The sequence below is a fragment of the Heptranchias perlo genome, chromosome 5 (genome assembly GCF_035084215.1).
Source record: "Heptranchias perlo isolate sHepPer1 chromosome 5, sHepPer1.hap1, whole genome shotgun sequence".
NCBI lineage: Eukaryota > Metazoa > Chordata > Chondrichthyes > Hexanchiformes > Hexanchidae > Heptranchias > Heptranchias perlo.
Genome location: NC_090329.1, coordinates 34,236,819 through 34,253,878, shown reverse-complemented (window position 1 = coordinate 34,253,878; position 17,060 = coordinate 34,236,819). Strand labels below are relative to the sequence as shown.

The 17,060-nt window shown below is 40.5% G+C and overlaps 1 protein-coding gene across 1 annotated transcript in view; it reads left to right on the top strand.

The window, feature by feature from the left end:
• The window catches only part of eipr1 (EARP complex and GARP complex interacting protein 1), a 96,142-nt gene extending 79,440 nt beyond the window's left edge, over positions 1 to 16,702 (top strand). The window contains exons 7-9 of the mRNA XM_067984207.1: positions 2,714 to 2,881; positions 7,456 to 7,623; positions 15,577 to 16,702. Coding sequence (XP_067840308.1) covers positions 2,714 to 2,881; positions 7,456 to 7,623; positions 15,577 to 15,748 — 508 coding nt within the window. The 3' untranslated portion in view covers positions 15,749 to 16,702. The remainder of the gene's footprint in view (positions 1 to 2,713; positions 2,882 to 7,455; positions 7,624 to 15,576) is intronic.
• Positions 16,703 to 17,060: the final 358 nt, after the last annotated feature.

Below are 17,060 nucleotides of genomic sequence, written 5' to 3'. Positions count from 1 at the left end.
CACCAAGGCCCTGTATAACCTCAGTAAGACATCCCTGCTCCTGTACTCAAATCCTCTTGCGATGAAGGCCAACATACCATTCGCCTTCCTAACTGCTAGCTGCACCTGAATGCTCGCTTTCAGCGACTGGTGTACAAGGACACCCAGGTCTCGTTGCACTTCCCCTTTTCCCAATCTATCACCATTCAGATAATAATCTGCCTTTCATATCACCCAAGAAGCTCAACATCATCCAAGGTGTAACAGTTTGCTGAATTGGTGCCCCTGCCACTGGACTTAATATCCACTCCTTCCATCACTGGAGCATTGTGTCTCCAGTATGTACAATCTACTTGATGCATTGCAAATCACCACGGATACTTTGACAGCATCTCTCTCCCTTGTGACCTCTACAATTGAGAAGGACTAGAGCAGCAATGTTGTGAGGAAATCATCACCTCCAACTTCCATTCCAAGTCACACACCATCTTGACTTGGACATATATCGCTATTCCTTCATTGTTGTTGGGTCAATATCCTGGAATTCCCTACCTAACACCATTATGGGAGCTCCATCACCACTAGAACTGTAGAGGTTCAAGGACATGGCCCACCACCACCTTCTCAGAGCAGCTAAAGATGGCTAATAAATGCAGCCTTGTCCCGAGAATAAATTTTTAAAAATTTAAATAACTATATAATCTGTTTTGGTGGTATTGGTTGAGGGATGAATATTGGACAGGACACTGGGAGAGCTCTGTGCTCTTCTCCAAAAAAGTGCCATGGGATATTTTGCATCCACCTGATGAGGCAGATGGGATCTCATCTGAAAGACTACATATCCTAAAATTCAGCAGCCCCTCAATACTGGACAAACTAATGAATGCTGCTTACCACTTTCCTGTACATCTGTAAACCAAAAATTCTGTTATTCAGTATGTTACTATTTTTAATCAAGGAGTATAGGTTCTGGATCTTACTGATTCTTAAAACCGCACCTCCAGGCAGCTCACAGCATAATGGAATTGAACAATAGGTCAGAGCCTTGTGCCAGAAGTCGGTCCATTTTGCATTATTACTGAAGAAGCTCATGTAAGGCCAGTTGCAGCTAGTTTGATATCAATTGTCATGTTTGTAATCTTCCTCCTGGGTCTTTGCTATGGTATAACAGGAAACAGTTTTCAATGTCACCGATGCAGAGATTGTTACTCTACTATTTTTCACTGTACCAATTACTTTCCTGTGAGAATATTGTTGTCAACCAAATCATGAAACTTTGTAGTGCCACAATATTGTTTTTGGATGATGTGTTATGTTGCAGAGCAGTCAAAGATTTTCATAACATTAGTGTACAAACTACCAAAAGAATAACTTAATTTTAAAAATGAAAATATCACAGTGTCTAAATTTGTGATGTTGAAAGCTGGTTCTGTGTCAAAAGGGAATATTTCAAACATGGTGAGCATTATCAAACAGTCAGTACTGTCCTCACATAAACTTGAAAAATCCTTTGGTGCATTGTCAATATTACAAAATGGACCAATTTTCAACAGTAGAAACAAACAAGAAAAATGATCTCTCCCTTTCTCAGCATTGTGGTCGATTCACATGTTATATTGCACCACTCCAATTTAGCATTAAGCAGGATTGAAGGCGCCGTTAGTGTTCAGTTATGGATGTAGCTGTGTTAAATATTAAAATTTTAAAAATTGATTGTAGAAGCTGGTGATTGAAGAACAGAAAATGTGATGTAAATAAGTTAAGGATAAATAAAACTGAGGGTCTTTGTTTTTCCTATTTTAATCTATGGTTTATGAACTTTCAAAATAATGTAATTGTTGCACCAGTTTAAATTAAGATGTCTCAAACTTAGTTGAGCTGCTGTGGAATCATTCTACATTTCGTACTGATTTTAATTTCTGATTGTATTTATAAGGACCAGGAAAGGCTTTATTTTCAAACAGTTTTTAATAGTACCTTAGCCAGCACAGGGCACAGCAGTTAACTAGGGACAGTCAAGGTTCCCATTCCCAATTGCGGTGACCCTTGCTACAAATTGCATGTGTGTGGATGTTGGTGTTTGACTATGACACCTGGTGTCTCCACAGTTGAATAGCCTGCTAGCATTCACTATCCAGACTCTCACTTATTAGGAGGAAGCTGGTGCATGTAGAACCTTGCCCCAGTGTGAGTCATGCCTTCAGGACAGTAAGGTGGGTGGAAAAACATGTCTTGGTGAGCAAAATTCTCCACAACACCTGGATGAACTACCTAACATCCAGAGGTGTCTCTGAACAGAATCCCTATTGCACAGTTAAGTCCATATAAATATAAACCAATTCCTTACCAGGGGTTTCCCTTACAAGTTGAAACTGGTATATTAGATTTCTCCTAAACATGATCACAATAAGGGGATTGAAAAATTTCCATCTCGCACAACATATCTTGGTCCCTTATCCAGATTTGAGAAATGTCCTAGTCTTTTTGTGTTTATCCATTTGAAGATGCTGCGTTTAAGAAAATTTGTACAGTGGATCTGTTAGATTTGCAGATTGTAAGTGGCCATGAGATATCCTAGAGTTTTGAAAATTGGCTGCTTACTGTTTAAAAGGTTACTGTATAGGATGTTATTTATCCTTTTTGTAGATGGTGAAAACATGGAAAATGTTTACTAAGCATGATGAATTGCTGCATCAGAAGATGAACTACTTTACACACTTTGTTTTTCACATAGTCAAGTCTACTGTATAGAAAATGCCCATGGCCAGTTGGTACGAGACCTTGACTTCAATCCCAACAAGCAATACTACTTAGCGAGCTGTGGCGATGACTGTAAAGTGAAGTTTTGGGACATCAGAAATGTTCATGAACCAGTCAAGGCTTTGGAAGAACATTCCCACTGGTAAGTGTTTTCTTTATTTCTCTTGGTCAAGATAACAGGATTATTCAATTTAGTGATTTCTTTATGCATGTCATCAGTACTGCTGCTTGGTCCACCCACCATGAGCTATGTTTAAACAGTTGAGAATGTTAGGAGCCAATTTTTCCTTCATTCCCATAAACTGTGTCTGAAACTGATGACACCGTTGACCGGAGGTCACCGGTTACGGTTATTGGCTTAGTACAAAGAGGAGAAGAGTCAATTCTCTCTTAACTCTCAATTCGCTTTATTCACGTCATTAGATCATATATATATAGCTTATACGTATGGTTAGATATAGACATGCAGTTTGCACCAGGTTATACAGTTTTATACCCAAACTAGGATCTAACCGCACACCCACTAGGTTTCTCTGACATTCCCTGAGTGGTCACAGAATATAAAGGCTATTACCCGAAAAGGAGAGCTGACGCTGGCCAGGCGTTCCGTTCTCTCTCTCTTTCGACGTCGTCTCTACATCCCTGACGTAGGTTCTTCCACTTCCGCGATGATTGGTCTCCGGAGTCTTCGCTCTGGCTCCACGCCCCAGATTCTTCATTCTTATTCCGAATCTTATCTCTTCAAGCTGTGCTGTCTCGCTCTCCTGTTGGTTTAGGCTTGCTCGCCTAGTCTGTGCCTTCTCCTCATTGGCTCTGTCCCAAGGACTTAGGTAGCATTACCTCATTACTCCTTTTCTAAATAAGGACTTGTGTCTTATCACATCTCCTTTGTCTCTCACGAAACTTAGCTAATTCAAACCGGTTCCAGCCAGCTCAGGCCAGCGACTGAACTCAGGTTACTTCAGTTCAAAAGTTGCTTTTGCCTGTGTGTCAGCAGTTCGGAATAAACTCAGTAGTTTCTGCAGCCCCTGGCCAACAACACTCTCTCATTAGAGACACATGAATGTTATTTGAGACTGGGATTATAATTTGTGTCGCATGGTTGGGAGTCCAGTATTCATGCTATAGCTTTTAGACTTTTTTTTGTTATCTATTAAAATTTATTTTGATGAGTTTGCTGGGATTCTGATCTGAATGGCATACAAGTCCTAATTCTGTCACTGTTTGGTCAATAGTGTATCGACAATTCTGAGTAGCTTCTAAAATTGGTCACCATCAGTTCTTTGACTCTTGGTAATTTGTGACAGTTTATATTTTGGGTCCAAATACAGGATAATAGTATACAAATACACATGTATCTGACTAAAGAGTTACATTTTCCACTTATCTTTGAAGGCTACACTTTTTCAAAAACAATAAGTCCCCTTGATGTCTCAGTGGGTAAATGTACTGATGTACTGAGCTCTACAGCCCAGGAATGTTCCAGGTTTGATCTCTAGTGCATTCTGAAATTACTGATAACAACCAAGGTAGTGATAGAACTGCTACAATGAACTCAGCATCTGTGAGCTAACAAGGGACAACAGTGAGCCCAGGCTACCGCTCGTGATTGTTACCTAGTAACTCCTGATAGAAAGTGTGTGCGTGTCTGTCTTTACGCATTAGATGAGGTCATGGTCAGTCTCGACTGTGATGCCCTCCGTCAATCATCGGCCAGTACTCAGACATGATTACAGCACTAAAAACTACATTTGTGAACAATCTGACTTCCACATTTACTGTTAAAGCATTATGGGTTAAATAAAACTAAAAAGAAATGTATTTTTTATTTTACGTAATGCATAAAAAGATACATGTCATAATGTGCACTACAGGGTGACTCCATGATCTGACGCACCCAGCAGGGAGAGAATCATAGGGACACAGCCCATGATTTTCCATCCATTAATTCCTGAGATGCAATCACTGCGAGTGTCGCTCCCTACTGGGAGCACTGAATTGCAGAATTACCCCGAACTTTTCATTTGATGTAGTTTTGGATATTTAATGTCAAACTTATATTAATTTTTTTTTAAACTAAAAGAACTTTTTAGGATGCTATTCAACATTTTGTATTTTTGACTTCCTTTTGGATAGGCATTAAAAAACATCAGCACCCAATGTGTACAAGGTTTAGACAGGTGAAATATTATTCTGAATTAATTAAGTTTGCTGTACCTGATTTAACTTCCAAGTCACAAGCAGTGTATTTTACAATATAAAGAAATAATGTTACTTTTAGAAAAAATGTATTAACACAGCCTGATAGCATAGCGTGTTGATGCACTGGAGATATTACCAGTTAGGCACCATCCTTGATGGAGAGAAGGAAAAGTCAGATGATAGCTACCTGCATCAGTACAGTTTACGTCCCAGCAACTAATTGCATATGGCATTGGCTGTACCTGGGGGAAAACCACTAACCACCCCATTGATTGAATTTTCTTTCTTTCTTTCTTTCCCTCACCATGCGAGCTTGTTGTTCATCCTGGCCCCTTGCACAGAAGGAACCCGCCTGCAACAAAGTCAGGGCCTATGTGTTTAAAAAGTGCATTAAATAGAGAGCGATAGAGACTGGGGGCACAGAAACAGCGATGAGAGAGACTGGGATCGGCAGGGTCAGAGATGGAGAGTGTGTCTTTCCTCGTGTCGTGTTAATTCAACTGATTTATTTTTGAACATTTTTGAAGCCAAATAATTATCTTACCTGTGTTTAAAATAGTAGATATTTGGAGCGGGACCACATCCCGGTTCCAACACGCCCACTTCTGGGTTCAACCCAGGCAGGTTTGTTTACGTGTCCACAGCAGACAAGTCCTGCTCCCACTTAAAGCAGGTGGGCCGATGCTTAAAAGGGCAGTGTACTCATTGAAATACTTGAGGTACTTAATATTTTGTGTATTGTAAAACTTAAATTAATTTAAATTTACCTGTTCGGGTTTCCCATTGCTTTCGATTCATGTCAGGTGAAAGCAGGTGGGAAGAGCCGGGTCCATGAGGTGAGTGCCTTTATTGCACTGCCTGTGGGCCAGGAGGAGCCGGAGTGCTTCATCCAGGCCCAACAAGCTCACCTGGCTGACAAGACCCTTGCGATCGGCTGACCCACCCCTCCTATGCTGGCTGACCCCCCTGATCCCTTATGCTGACTGACCCCCCGATCTCCGATGCTGGCTGACCCCCCCCCGACCTCGACCCCCACTGCTGGCTGGACCCCCCGATGCTGTCCACGTTACCCCCTCCCACCCTCACCCTCCGATTTTTTGCAGTGCTGATGATCGATCTCTCCCTCCCGTGTCCCTCTCTGATTTGCAGCTCCTTTCACAGCCGACAGGCAGCCAGCCTGTCAATCTGGCTGTCTGGCACCTGGGAAACCCAGAAGCTCAAATGCTCACCTTCAGTTGAGTTGCAATTGCAGATTGCAACGTACTCAATTGGCTTTCGGGTTGCCCACGCAAAAATCTGCGGACGCGTGGGGTACCCGGCTCAGAGTAAAAATCATGACCCATTTATCTTTATTGTGTGAAAGTCATTTGATATATTGTTTCAATAAATTTTCTGTATTACAATAATGGGTGAATGGTTGTCACATTTAGATTGGAAAGGGACTTAGGTAAAGATTAGAACCCACACTCCAAGTCCCAATGGCAGATGAGCAATGCAATGGCCGATCTACTAGTATTTAAAAAAAACATTAAAATTAATTTTAAAACAGTAAGCTATGAGCAGAAGTTAAAATTCAAATAATAGGGAAGCCAGGTAATAAATAATGGAAAGGATGAGCAGAGTTTTTTTTTAAATGGCTGCCTTGTAAGTTCTTGTCGAATTTATTGTGAGGAGATGACTTTTCTGTCGTAATATATGCTTAGCATGGATCAATAAGCAACATTGTGGGAACTCTGCAATGTACAATATTATTGACGCATGGACACAAAACTTTTAATAATATGGAAAGATGAAATTGGCCTGCTGAGTGCTAAATAAGCGTTTGCGAGGTGATTTTCGAGTGGCAGTATCTCGTGCCTGATTTCCCAACCCCACCCCCAAAGTGTGCAAGCTGCCAAACTAGAAGCCAGCGACTTCCGAGTGTCCAGGGCGCCTGCCTGAGACGCCAGTTTTAGGACCCCGTTTCCAAATTTGGCAGAAAGTGGCCACCGACGGAAAGATAAGTAATTTTTTTAAAAACCTATTTCAATGTAGAGACAGGAAGAGCAGGAGTACTCCTCGTGCTCCACAACAGTACTGTGGGCTGCTGCCGGCCCGGACTCGCCCTCCCCCCTCCTGCTTGCCTCCTTTCCCAGAACCTACCTGCGAGCTAGCTCGCTGCCTGAGCTGGCCGATTTTGCGAAGGGCCCACCTGGCGAGCTACATCTGGATGACGGATTGGTGTCCACCCCCTCCCTTTTTTTGGTAATCAGGCCTGAGGCCCAATTTGGTGCAAGCCTCTGGCTGACGTCTTCAGGCGCGCCGGTTACTTTGTGTTGGTTTCCGGCGCAAACAAATTTCTCGGCCACAGTAACTAACCTTGATCAAAATAATTAATCTGTTGTGCAATCAATAAACGGTACATCCAGATATACTGCAGCCCTCCTTCCTTTTTGTTTATCAAAGTACTCAGTGGCAGTATTTACTATAAATCCTATTTGTGGGGTGAGAATGTTTTATTCTTTTTGTACACAGGGTATGGAGCGTCCGATACAATCATTCATACGATCAGTTGGTGTTGACTGCCAGCAGTGACAGCAGAGTCATTCTTTCCAACATGGTGTCTATTTCGTCAGAGCCCTTCGGCCACCTAGTGGATGATGATGATTTAAGTGATCAAGAGGACAACCACCATGAAGATAAGTACGTAACCAGTCACAGTCCTTATAATTCTGCAAACGCAGCAGCAATTGACAATGTGAGAAGTTCTATAGCAGTGTTAATAAACTATATTAACGATCTAATAACGTAAGGGTATGGTAGCCTAGAGGCCATGATACAGGACTGGAAACCCTTGTCGCCCTTCGCCAGTCTGGCCCACACGTGACTCCAGTCCCACATGATGTGGTTGACTGTTAATGCCCTCATTGCAACCAAGGGTGGGTAATAAATTCTGCCTTGCCAGTGTTGCCTACGTCCCAAGAATAAATAATAAAATAATAATAATAGATCCATAAAGAAGAACAATCTGTGCATTATTACTGGTTTTAGTTCCAGTGATCAAAACAGGATATAAGTATAATTTTAAAGCTTTCTTCAAATATCTAACGCTCAGTTTGAGAAGTTCAGAGTCTGCCAAATCCTGATTCTCTTGTGTATTTGTGAAGACTCCCGTGGAGAAACTGTCGTTGAGTCTGTTACTTTAAGATAGAAACTAGGAGGAAATTATTACAACATTTAATTGGTATGCAGGTTTTTTTGTGCTTGATTTATAATGGCTCAGAATTTACTGAAAAAATAACAGGGTGTGAACAACTCAAGCCGTTATTAATATGCAAATTGACCAGCAACTTGTGGCGAGGAAGAGATACCCCGTGAATTGTGCACTGCCACAAGTTGCTGGGCGCTTTGCGCTGCTCCACCATTAGCTTTGTAAAAACAGCATCTTGCCCTTAACTGCTCCGTGATTTTCATGAAGTTGATGCATTTGCACATTAATTGCCCATTAAACTTGCCACAGAAAGTTGAGTCTAGTAATTAAAAGCGTAAGTACCTTTTTAACAACGTGATAATTGTTAATTACTGCCAATCAACTTCTCTTGCCTAGAAAGTGAACAATTAAAAGTGTGGAGTCTCATTTCATCAGGATGTAAATTGTTGTTGGAGATTTTTAAAATGTCAGACTTTAAATTTTTGAATGTTTTTCTGTTTTTTTCTATTTTTCTTTCTATACCTGATTTGACATTGAATTCACCCACTCTAATTTACACTTCCTTCTCAGTCCTTCCTCTGTTTATTTCTAAATCCTTAAATCTCATTGGTTAAAGAGATACACTCTGTGTTCCATTATTGACCAAGGTCCCAAATGACCTGTTGCTCTCGCATTATAAGTGCGTTATCAGCTCGTACTTCCAGCAACTTTGTGGGAAAGAAGTTTTTCAGCTGAAGGGTGCAGGACCAAGTCTAACTAACAGGGCACATCGTGAGATGCCCTGCTCCAGCAAATTCTCGGCCAATATGTTTCTATCAGAAATAAAAACAGAAAATGCTGGAAATACTCAGCAAGTCAGGCAGCATCTGTGGAGAAAGGAACAGAGTTAATGTTTCAGGTTCATAACATTTTGTCAACTAGAAGAAGTTGAAGATTTAACAGTTTTTAAACAAGTACAGAGCCAGGGAGAGGGTGGGGGAGGGGAGGAAAGGAAAGAACAGAAGAGAATGTCTCTGTCAGAGTTTGGGGAAAATGGAAAGTGTAACTCTAAAAACAATGGGGTAATTTTACCAGGCTCTACCCCCAATGCAGAGCCTTGCTAGTGGAAAGTTCAAGTCGGAAAATTGGGGCGACAGTGCTGCAGCTCTATCTCAGCTACTGTGGTCATGAGCCTTCATGGCAGGATGGAGCAGCATAAAATTACCCCTAATAAGTGAACATCTAAACTTTACTGACTGTTACATCAATTATTCTTATCTGTAGAATACCTTTGAATAAATATCATTAACAAAAATGTTTAGTTAATTAAAAAATAAGTGAGACAAATAGGACTCTGATGCTGTACTGCAGCAATTAACTCACACCACATCAGCTTTAGATATTTAAGATAGGATAACCAGGATCTGTTTAGTGCATAGAACACTGCCCTCTCATCTCTAGGACTTGTGTTGGACTTCAGCTCGGATTTTTCTATCTGTTGCTGTAAGAGGAATGTGAGATGAGTTGAGATAGCCTCAACCCAGTTCCTAATGGGTGTGAGTCCATAGCACAAAACTGCAAATATTTCGTGGCAAAGACTTGCTACCACTGGACAAATTAATTTATCCATGGCATTGCCAGCATGATCACACCTGGATAAGACGTTTCAGCATCAAGGATTAATCCACAATATGCCCATTTCACATCCGTTACCATTGAGAATGCCTTTTTGCCCAGAGTGTGACCAGAAAACACACAGGGCCTACTGAATGTATGTGTGTAGCAGGCACATCCAACATCATAAACAATTATTTATTTGGATCCAGATCTAGGATAAATATTGCTTCTAATGGGTCACCAGTGTCTATGGTATATTAGGTGATCATTGGTTTTCATAAGTTTGCAGGAACCATTATAGGTAGGGAATGGGGAATTGTACTTCGTGTTTAAGGTTTTTTTGAACCAATTCTTGATGGGTTCAACCGATGCATATTAAATGACAATTAAATACATGCATAATTTAGAATTTGTAATAATAAATCACAAAATTTATATTTTGCATGGTAATAAATGGCTTTCTTTGGTCATAGTAAATAGTTTGGTTATTGCTGATCATTGAGGATGACATCTATGGTTACAGCTACATGACATATTTAAAGGTGACAATTTCAACTAAAATTTAATTAAGCCATTTATTATTTAACAGAGTAATGTTTTCACTGAACAGGATTTTGCCTATATACTTTATTTTTATAAAGAAAAATAGTAATAATACAAAATTTAACTCTTTATCAGCAATTCATAATTATGTTCATTGAGCAATGTCTAAATTTTGAAAAACTTAAAACTAGTCACTAATTTCTGCTATTGTTATTAAAAAATATATTTCCAGTATTGGTATTCTTTTCTTATTATTTAAAGTTGCTTTTTGTCTCATAATTTGAAAGTAATATTTTTAAAGATAATTTAGAATATTAAAAAGGGAATTATGAAGTGCAACCAAACACTAAGAAGGAAGAAAGAAAGAACTTCCATTTAAATAGCCTCTTTCATGTCCGTGGAATGTCCCAAAGCCAATGAAGTACATTTGAAGTGTACTCGCTGTTGTGATGTAAGCATGCATGGTCTCACAAACAGCAATGAAACGAATGACTGGATAATCTGTTTTAGTGATGTTGGTTGACGGATAAATGTTGGCCAGGACACTGCGACAACTCTCCTGCTCTTCGAATTGTGCCATGGGATCTTTTATGTTCACCTGAGCAGGCAGACGGGGCCTAAAAGCCATTGCAGCACTGTACGACACTGAAATGTCACCCTAGATTATGTGCTCAGTCTCTGGAGTGGGGCTTGAACCTTTACCCTTCTGACTCAGAGCCAAAGCTGAAATATTAATTGACTTGATAGGACAAGAAGTCCTTCATTTTTAATGTGTCTTTTGACTGAACCTGCCTTGATTTTGTTTCTCAACAAAAGATATCTGTTTGTAGATGATAATGGCCCAGAAATTGCTCCGAGCGGCAAACCAACAGTGCTCGCCGCTCCATAGATTTGTGCCCACTAACTGTGGGCACATGCTCTGATAGGATGCAGAGAAGAGCCCAGCGTTAGCTCCAGCAAAGCTAGGACCCATGGGAGAAGCGAAAGGAACGATCTCTCCCCCTGACCAATCAGATTGCAGCATTTTTGACAAGCTGCAAACAGTTTCTGCAAGCTAGAATATAAAATCGAGGAAGTGAAAGGTACAACACTGAAATCATTTGCAAAAAGAATTATAGATAGTGTAAAACGAGAGGATAAGAAATAATCAAATTAAATAAAAGAGACAGAAGGAAAAAGTTAAAAAAAATTTTGATTTTTTTTTAAATGACCAAAAACTATTAAAGTAAGAAGCAATGAGACTTTGCATTTGTAAAAGTTAATTTTTATTTGTTTGGCAGTTATTAAGACTTGTTAAAACTTAGTTTGGACCTGGTATTTTTAAGCGTATCTGTTTTGTGGCGATATTAGCTACTTTCCACCTGAGATGATGAGCAAGTTGGCACTGGTCCATTGTTTCCAGCCGGCGATATCCCTTTAATGCGAAGCTGTCATATTGCCGGCGAACCAGGAGGAGTAAGTTCCGGATTTCCACGTTTCACTGCGCATGCGCGAACACTGGACCTTGCTCCTCGATTTCGCCACTAATAATGGGGAGCGCTGTTGAACTCACCGTTCTTTTTAAAGCAATTTCTGTGCCATTATTACATTTATATAATCACTTGCTTTTTCATTTGTTAGAAAAATGCATATTTATTTTCTTTCTTTTCACCTTAAAATGGAAAAATCCAACCAATCAGTTAGCTTCAATTCTTTACAATTAAGTGAAGATTTTAATAATAAAATGTTTTAACACAGTCAGAGACAGTAAAGAGTTACTGAGAATGCTGGATCTTACTGTCTTCAGAAAGTGCTACTGGTCAATATTGCCTTAACAGGAAGAGAAAGAAGGCAGCACTGCAAATTTGATTTATCTGCAAAGGAGTAGGACAAATAGTTATTTTGCTATGCAAATAGAAATTAACGAATATCTTTTTACAGGACACTAATGGGAGCCGGGTGGGAGGAGAAAAGAGAAAAAGATGTTAAAAGTTTTAACCATGCATACCGAACCCAAAAGATACTCTATGATTCCCCTCCATTATATAAGAACTCTAACTGCCCGTATCCAGCTTGATCATTATCTGCCAAAATGACTGCTCCTCCACTCTTGACGTGATGGGTATTTCAGGATGATAATGCACTCTGCCATCAGCAACATGTGTGAGCAATAAAAAGAAAGAAAAAAGGGCTGACATTTATATAGCACCTTTCACGACCTTATGACATCCCAAAGCACTTTACAGCCAATGAAATACTCTTGAAGTGTAGTCACTGTTAGTAATATAGGAAACGCGGCAACCAATTTGCGCAAGGCAAGGTCCCGCAAACAGCAATGAGATAATGATCAGATAATCTTTTTTTTAAAGTGATGTTCGTAGAGGGATAAACATTGGCGAGGACACCGGCGAGAATTCCCCTGCTCGTCTTCGTAATAGTGCCATGGGATCTTTTACATCCACCGGAGAGGGCAGACGGGGCCTCGGTTTTATGTCTCATCTAAAAGATAGTGGGAAGCAAGACAGTCCATACCTTGAGTTAAAACTGTGCAATGTAAACTGAATGAACTGGAATGGAAGTTAAGAAAGAAGGACAGGTCCTCCATAAAACCAGGAAGAAGCCATATTGCAATATTGTTCCCTGTGTACAAGAATGCACAAAGGTGGATCTACACTTTACCAATGCAGGCACATATTTTCAGTTTGCGATTGGCCACAATATGCCTATTCATGTCTGTGCAACTAAGAGTCAGATTTGGATCCATGTTGGACCGCATACATATGAATAGGCAGCTGAAAGTATGCAGTAAAGTGGGTTTACCTGAATGAATATGCTTATTTAGTGTGCGTGTTTTAGACCTGTGCAATTCAGTGGGGTAATAGCTTTATTTTAAACAAAGTAAAGCTAACCACGCTACTCGGCTCTTGTCAGGATAGAATATGTGACCAATGATTATTTCTCTACTGAGGGGCTCCCTGAATAATTTTTTAAAATTCGTTCATGGCTTGTGGGCGTCGCTGGCAAGGCCAACATTTATTGCCCATCCCTAATTGCCCTTGAGAAGGTGGTGGTGAGCCACCTTCATGAACCGCTGCAGTCCGTGTGGTGAAGGTTCTCCCACATTGTTGTTAGGTAGGGAGTTCCAGGATTTTGACCCAGCGACGATGAAGGACCAGCGATATATTTCCAAGTCGGGATGGTGTGTGACTTGGAGGGGAACGTGCAGGCGGTGTTGTTCCCAGGTGCCTGCTGCCCTTGTCCTTCTAGGTGGCGGAGGTCGCGGGTTTGGGAGGTGCTGTCAAAGAAGCCTTGGCGAGTTGTTGCAGTGTGTCCTATGGATGGTACACACTGCAGCCACAGTGCGCCGGTGGTGAAGGGAGTGAATGTTTAGGTGGTGGATGGGGCGCCAGTCAAGCAGGCTGCTTTGTCCTGGGATGGTGTCGAGCTTCTCGAGTGTTGTTGGAGCGGCACTCATCCAGGCAAGTGGAGAGTATTTTACCACACTCCTGACTTGTGCCTTGTAGATGGTGGAAACGCTTTGGGGAGTCAGGAGGTGAGTCACTCGCTGCAGAATACCCAGCCTCTTACCTGCTCTTGTAGCCACAGTATTTATGTGGCTGGTCCAGTTATGTTTCTGGTCAATGGTAACCCCCAGGATGTTGATGGTGGATGATTCGGCAATGGTAATGCTGTTGAATGTCAAGGGGAGGTGGTTAGACTCTCTCTTGTTGGAGATGGTCATTGCTTGGCACAAATGTTACTTGGCACTTATCGGCCCAAGCCTGAATGTTGTCCAGGTCTTGCTGTATGCGGGCATGGACTGCATCATTATCTGAGGGGTGGCTAATGGAACTGAACACTGTGCAATCATCAGCGAACATCCTCATTTCTGACCATATGATGGAGGGAAGGTCATTGTTGAAGCAGCTGAAGATGGTTGGGTCTAGGATATTGCCCTGAGGAACTCCTGCAGCAATATCCTGGGGCTGAGATGATTGGCCTCCAACAACCACTACCATCTTCCTTTGTGCTAGGTATGACTCCAGCCACTGGAGAGTTTTCCCCCTGATGCTCTAGGGCTCCTTAGTGCCACACTCGGTCAAATGCTACCTTGATGTCAAGGGTAGTCACACTCACCTCACCTCTGGAATTCAGCTCTTTTGTCCATGTTTGGACCAAGGCTGTAATGAGGTCTGGAGCCGAGTGGTCCTGGCGGAACCCAAACTGAGCATCGGTGAGCAGGTTATTGGTGAGTAAGTGCGGCTTGATAGCACTGTCGACGACACCTTCCATCACTTTGCTGATGATTGAGAGTAGACTGATGGGGCGATAATTGGCCAGATTGGATTTGTCCTGCTTTTTGTGCACAGGACATACCTGGGCAATTTTCCACATTGTTGGGTTGTAGCTGTACTGGAACAGCTTGGCTGGAGCATAATACTTTTGTGAATGACTGAGACTACAACCAAACAACAAACTGCATTGACCTGAATGTACAAAGTGGCATTTCAATGGTGCTAAATGCGGACAAGATCAAAATTGGAAATCTGTGCATATAGGAGGGAATGTGCAAGTTAATACGGAGGGATAAATTGTACTCTTCAATAATGCTTGTTGGAGGAGCATCATAAGACTCTAGTGCAGCAATGTAGGCAACATTATTCTATGTAAAAGGCACAGTTATTGAAATCTCAAGAATACTTCATTAGATACTCATTGAATAATAAAATAGATGGGATGAAAAATACAAAATGATGATGGAATTGTGAGAGAGATTTCAGAAACTTGCTTCATAAAGCTATCTATTAGCCAGAGCCTGCAACTACATTTTGTGACAGTTGCTGTAGCAAAATAGAATGGAAATGGCATAGCAATTTACAATGGGAAAGTTTGGCCCAGTATGACCAAAGATTTGTCAAAGATAAGGTTTGTAAGACTTTTAAGATGATATATATAAAGGAGTGGGGAGGACAATAATTGGGGATGTATTTGTACAAATAATACTTGTATCATATGGCGGTAGTGATGACATATGTTTCACCAAATGGACTTTGGTGGATGCTGAGAGCACAAAAGGGCTTAAGAATTTGTGCTGGAGTGCCAAGGGCGAAATTGAATAATTTTGACTGTGTACGCTTGTTACAATATCAAACTGTACATTTTTTTGATGTGCTCCTGTTAGTCTTGGCTACAGGCATTAAGCCACTATCTTTTACGCAATATGTAGTGTAATACGTTGAGGTTGAAGGGACTTTCCATTAAGCTGAAAGGAGACATCTACCAAGTGCTAAAAGCATTTAGCTACCAACTGATTTTTTTCTTTACAGGAAAGAACCACTACAGGACAGCATAATAGCCACATATGAAGAACATGAAGATAGTGTCTATGCGGTGGAATGGTCCTCAGCTGATCCATGGTTGTTTGCATCTTTAAGTTATGATGGAAGACTAGTGATAAACCGGGTACCACGAGCATTAAAATACCGTATTTTGTTGTAATTTTGCAGCACAACAAACTCACTGCTTTCCTTGTTTTGAACGACACATGTATGATTTCTGTTGTGTAAAACCCTGAATGTAACATGGCATTAAGAGATATATTACAGCCCCCACATTGCTGAAGACAGTAAGTAACAAGTGTCTCAGAAAATGTGTTCCAGAAGTTTGGTTATGAAATCATTAGATTTAGACTAGTCAATAAAAGGATTGAATCATTTTTATGGTACACTTTCAGCATCTTTCACAGACCACGCATACTTTACACTATCATGGGCTTTACCCAACATGTTTAATCTCCTGATGGAAAGTTTTACAAGTTTCTCCTTGTCCCCACGATAATTGAGTGAAACATCAGAATATCTGTCTAACCTTATAACACATATTATTCAACTTTGGCTACCTTCCATAACATCTTTCTACATGCTCAGCAACTTAGGAAGCATTGCGTTCCATATAGTATTTAACCATCTCTATACTTACCGTTTTAACTATTGATCTTATTTCAAAGAAGATATTTAGCCAGGTCTTAAAGCTAAAAGAATTAATTGACATGTTTATAGTATAATTGCTGACCTTTTTTAATGGGAAATACAACTTCAGCACTTGGATAAAGAACTCTAATAAACCATTTGTCTCAACATTTATATGAACTATGAACCCTGATTGGATGATTTAAATACTAGATATATTCAAACCATCCAGTTGGGACCATAGTTCAGAATATTTGATTGCATACCTTATATTTGATTAATAGATCAGATAAGCCAGATTTTTCAGATACCTGCTTCTTCTCCCTCCAATATATTAGTGACGTAATAACAAAATTCAGAAAACCTATCCATTATCAACTTGGAGCAGGATGGGTCTCTATAAATATCACTAAATGGGATATATTGGCCAACATTCTATGACTGATATTTCACAATAATATCATTAAACTTATTTTTAAAGTTGTCTTTGAGTAGCTTTATTAATGTTTTTATGTGCAGCCCTCAGTATCTCTCAAGAGCTTGGATTTGAAGTTTATATTTTGATTTGGAGCTATTAGTCTTGCTGACTTTAGGGAGATGTTGCAGTCTGAGCATATGCACAATATCCCACCAAGGATCAGTAGGATTTTCTTGCTTGTTTTTTGTCCTGTCACAGGATTTCTGACTTTTTTTGTTTCCAAATGATTCTAAATACACCACACAACCAAATTTCATTTTTTTCCTTCAGTTAGTGTTTACATTTTAACTATGATCTACAGCTGATCTAAATTACCTATAAGGGTAATGCTAGAGTAAATAAGAAGAAACTGTTTCCTGTGGCA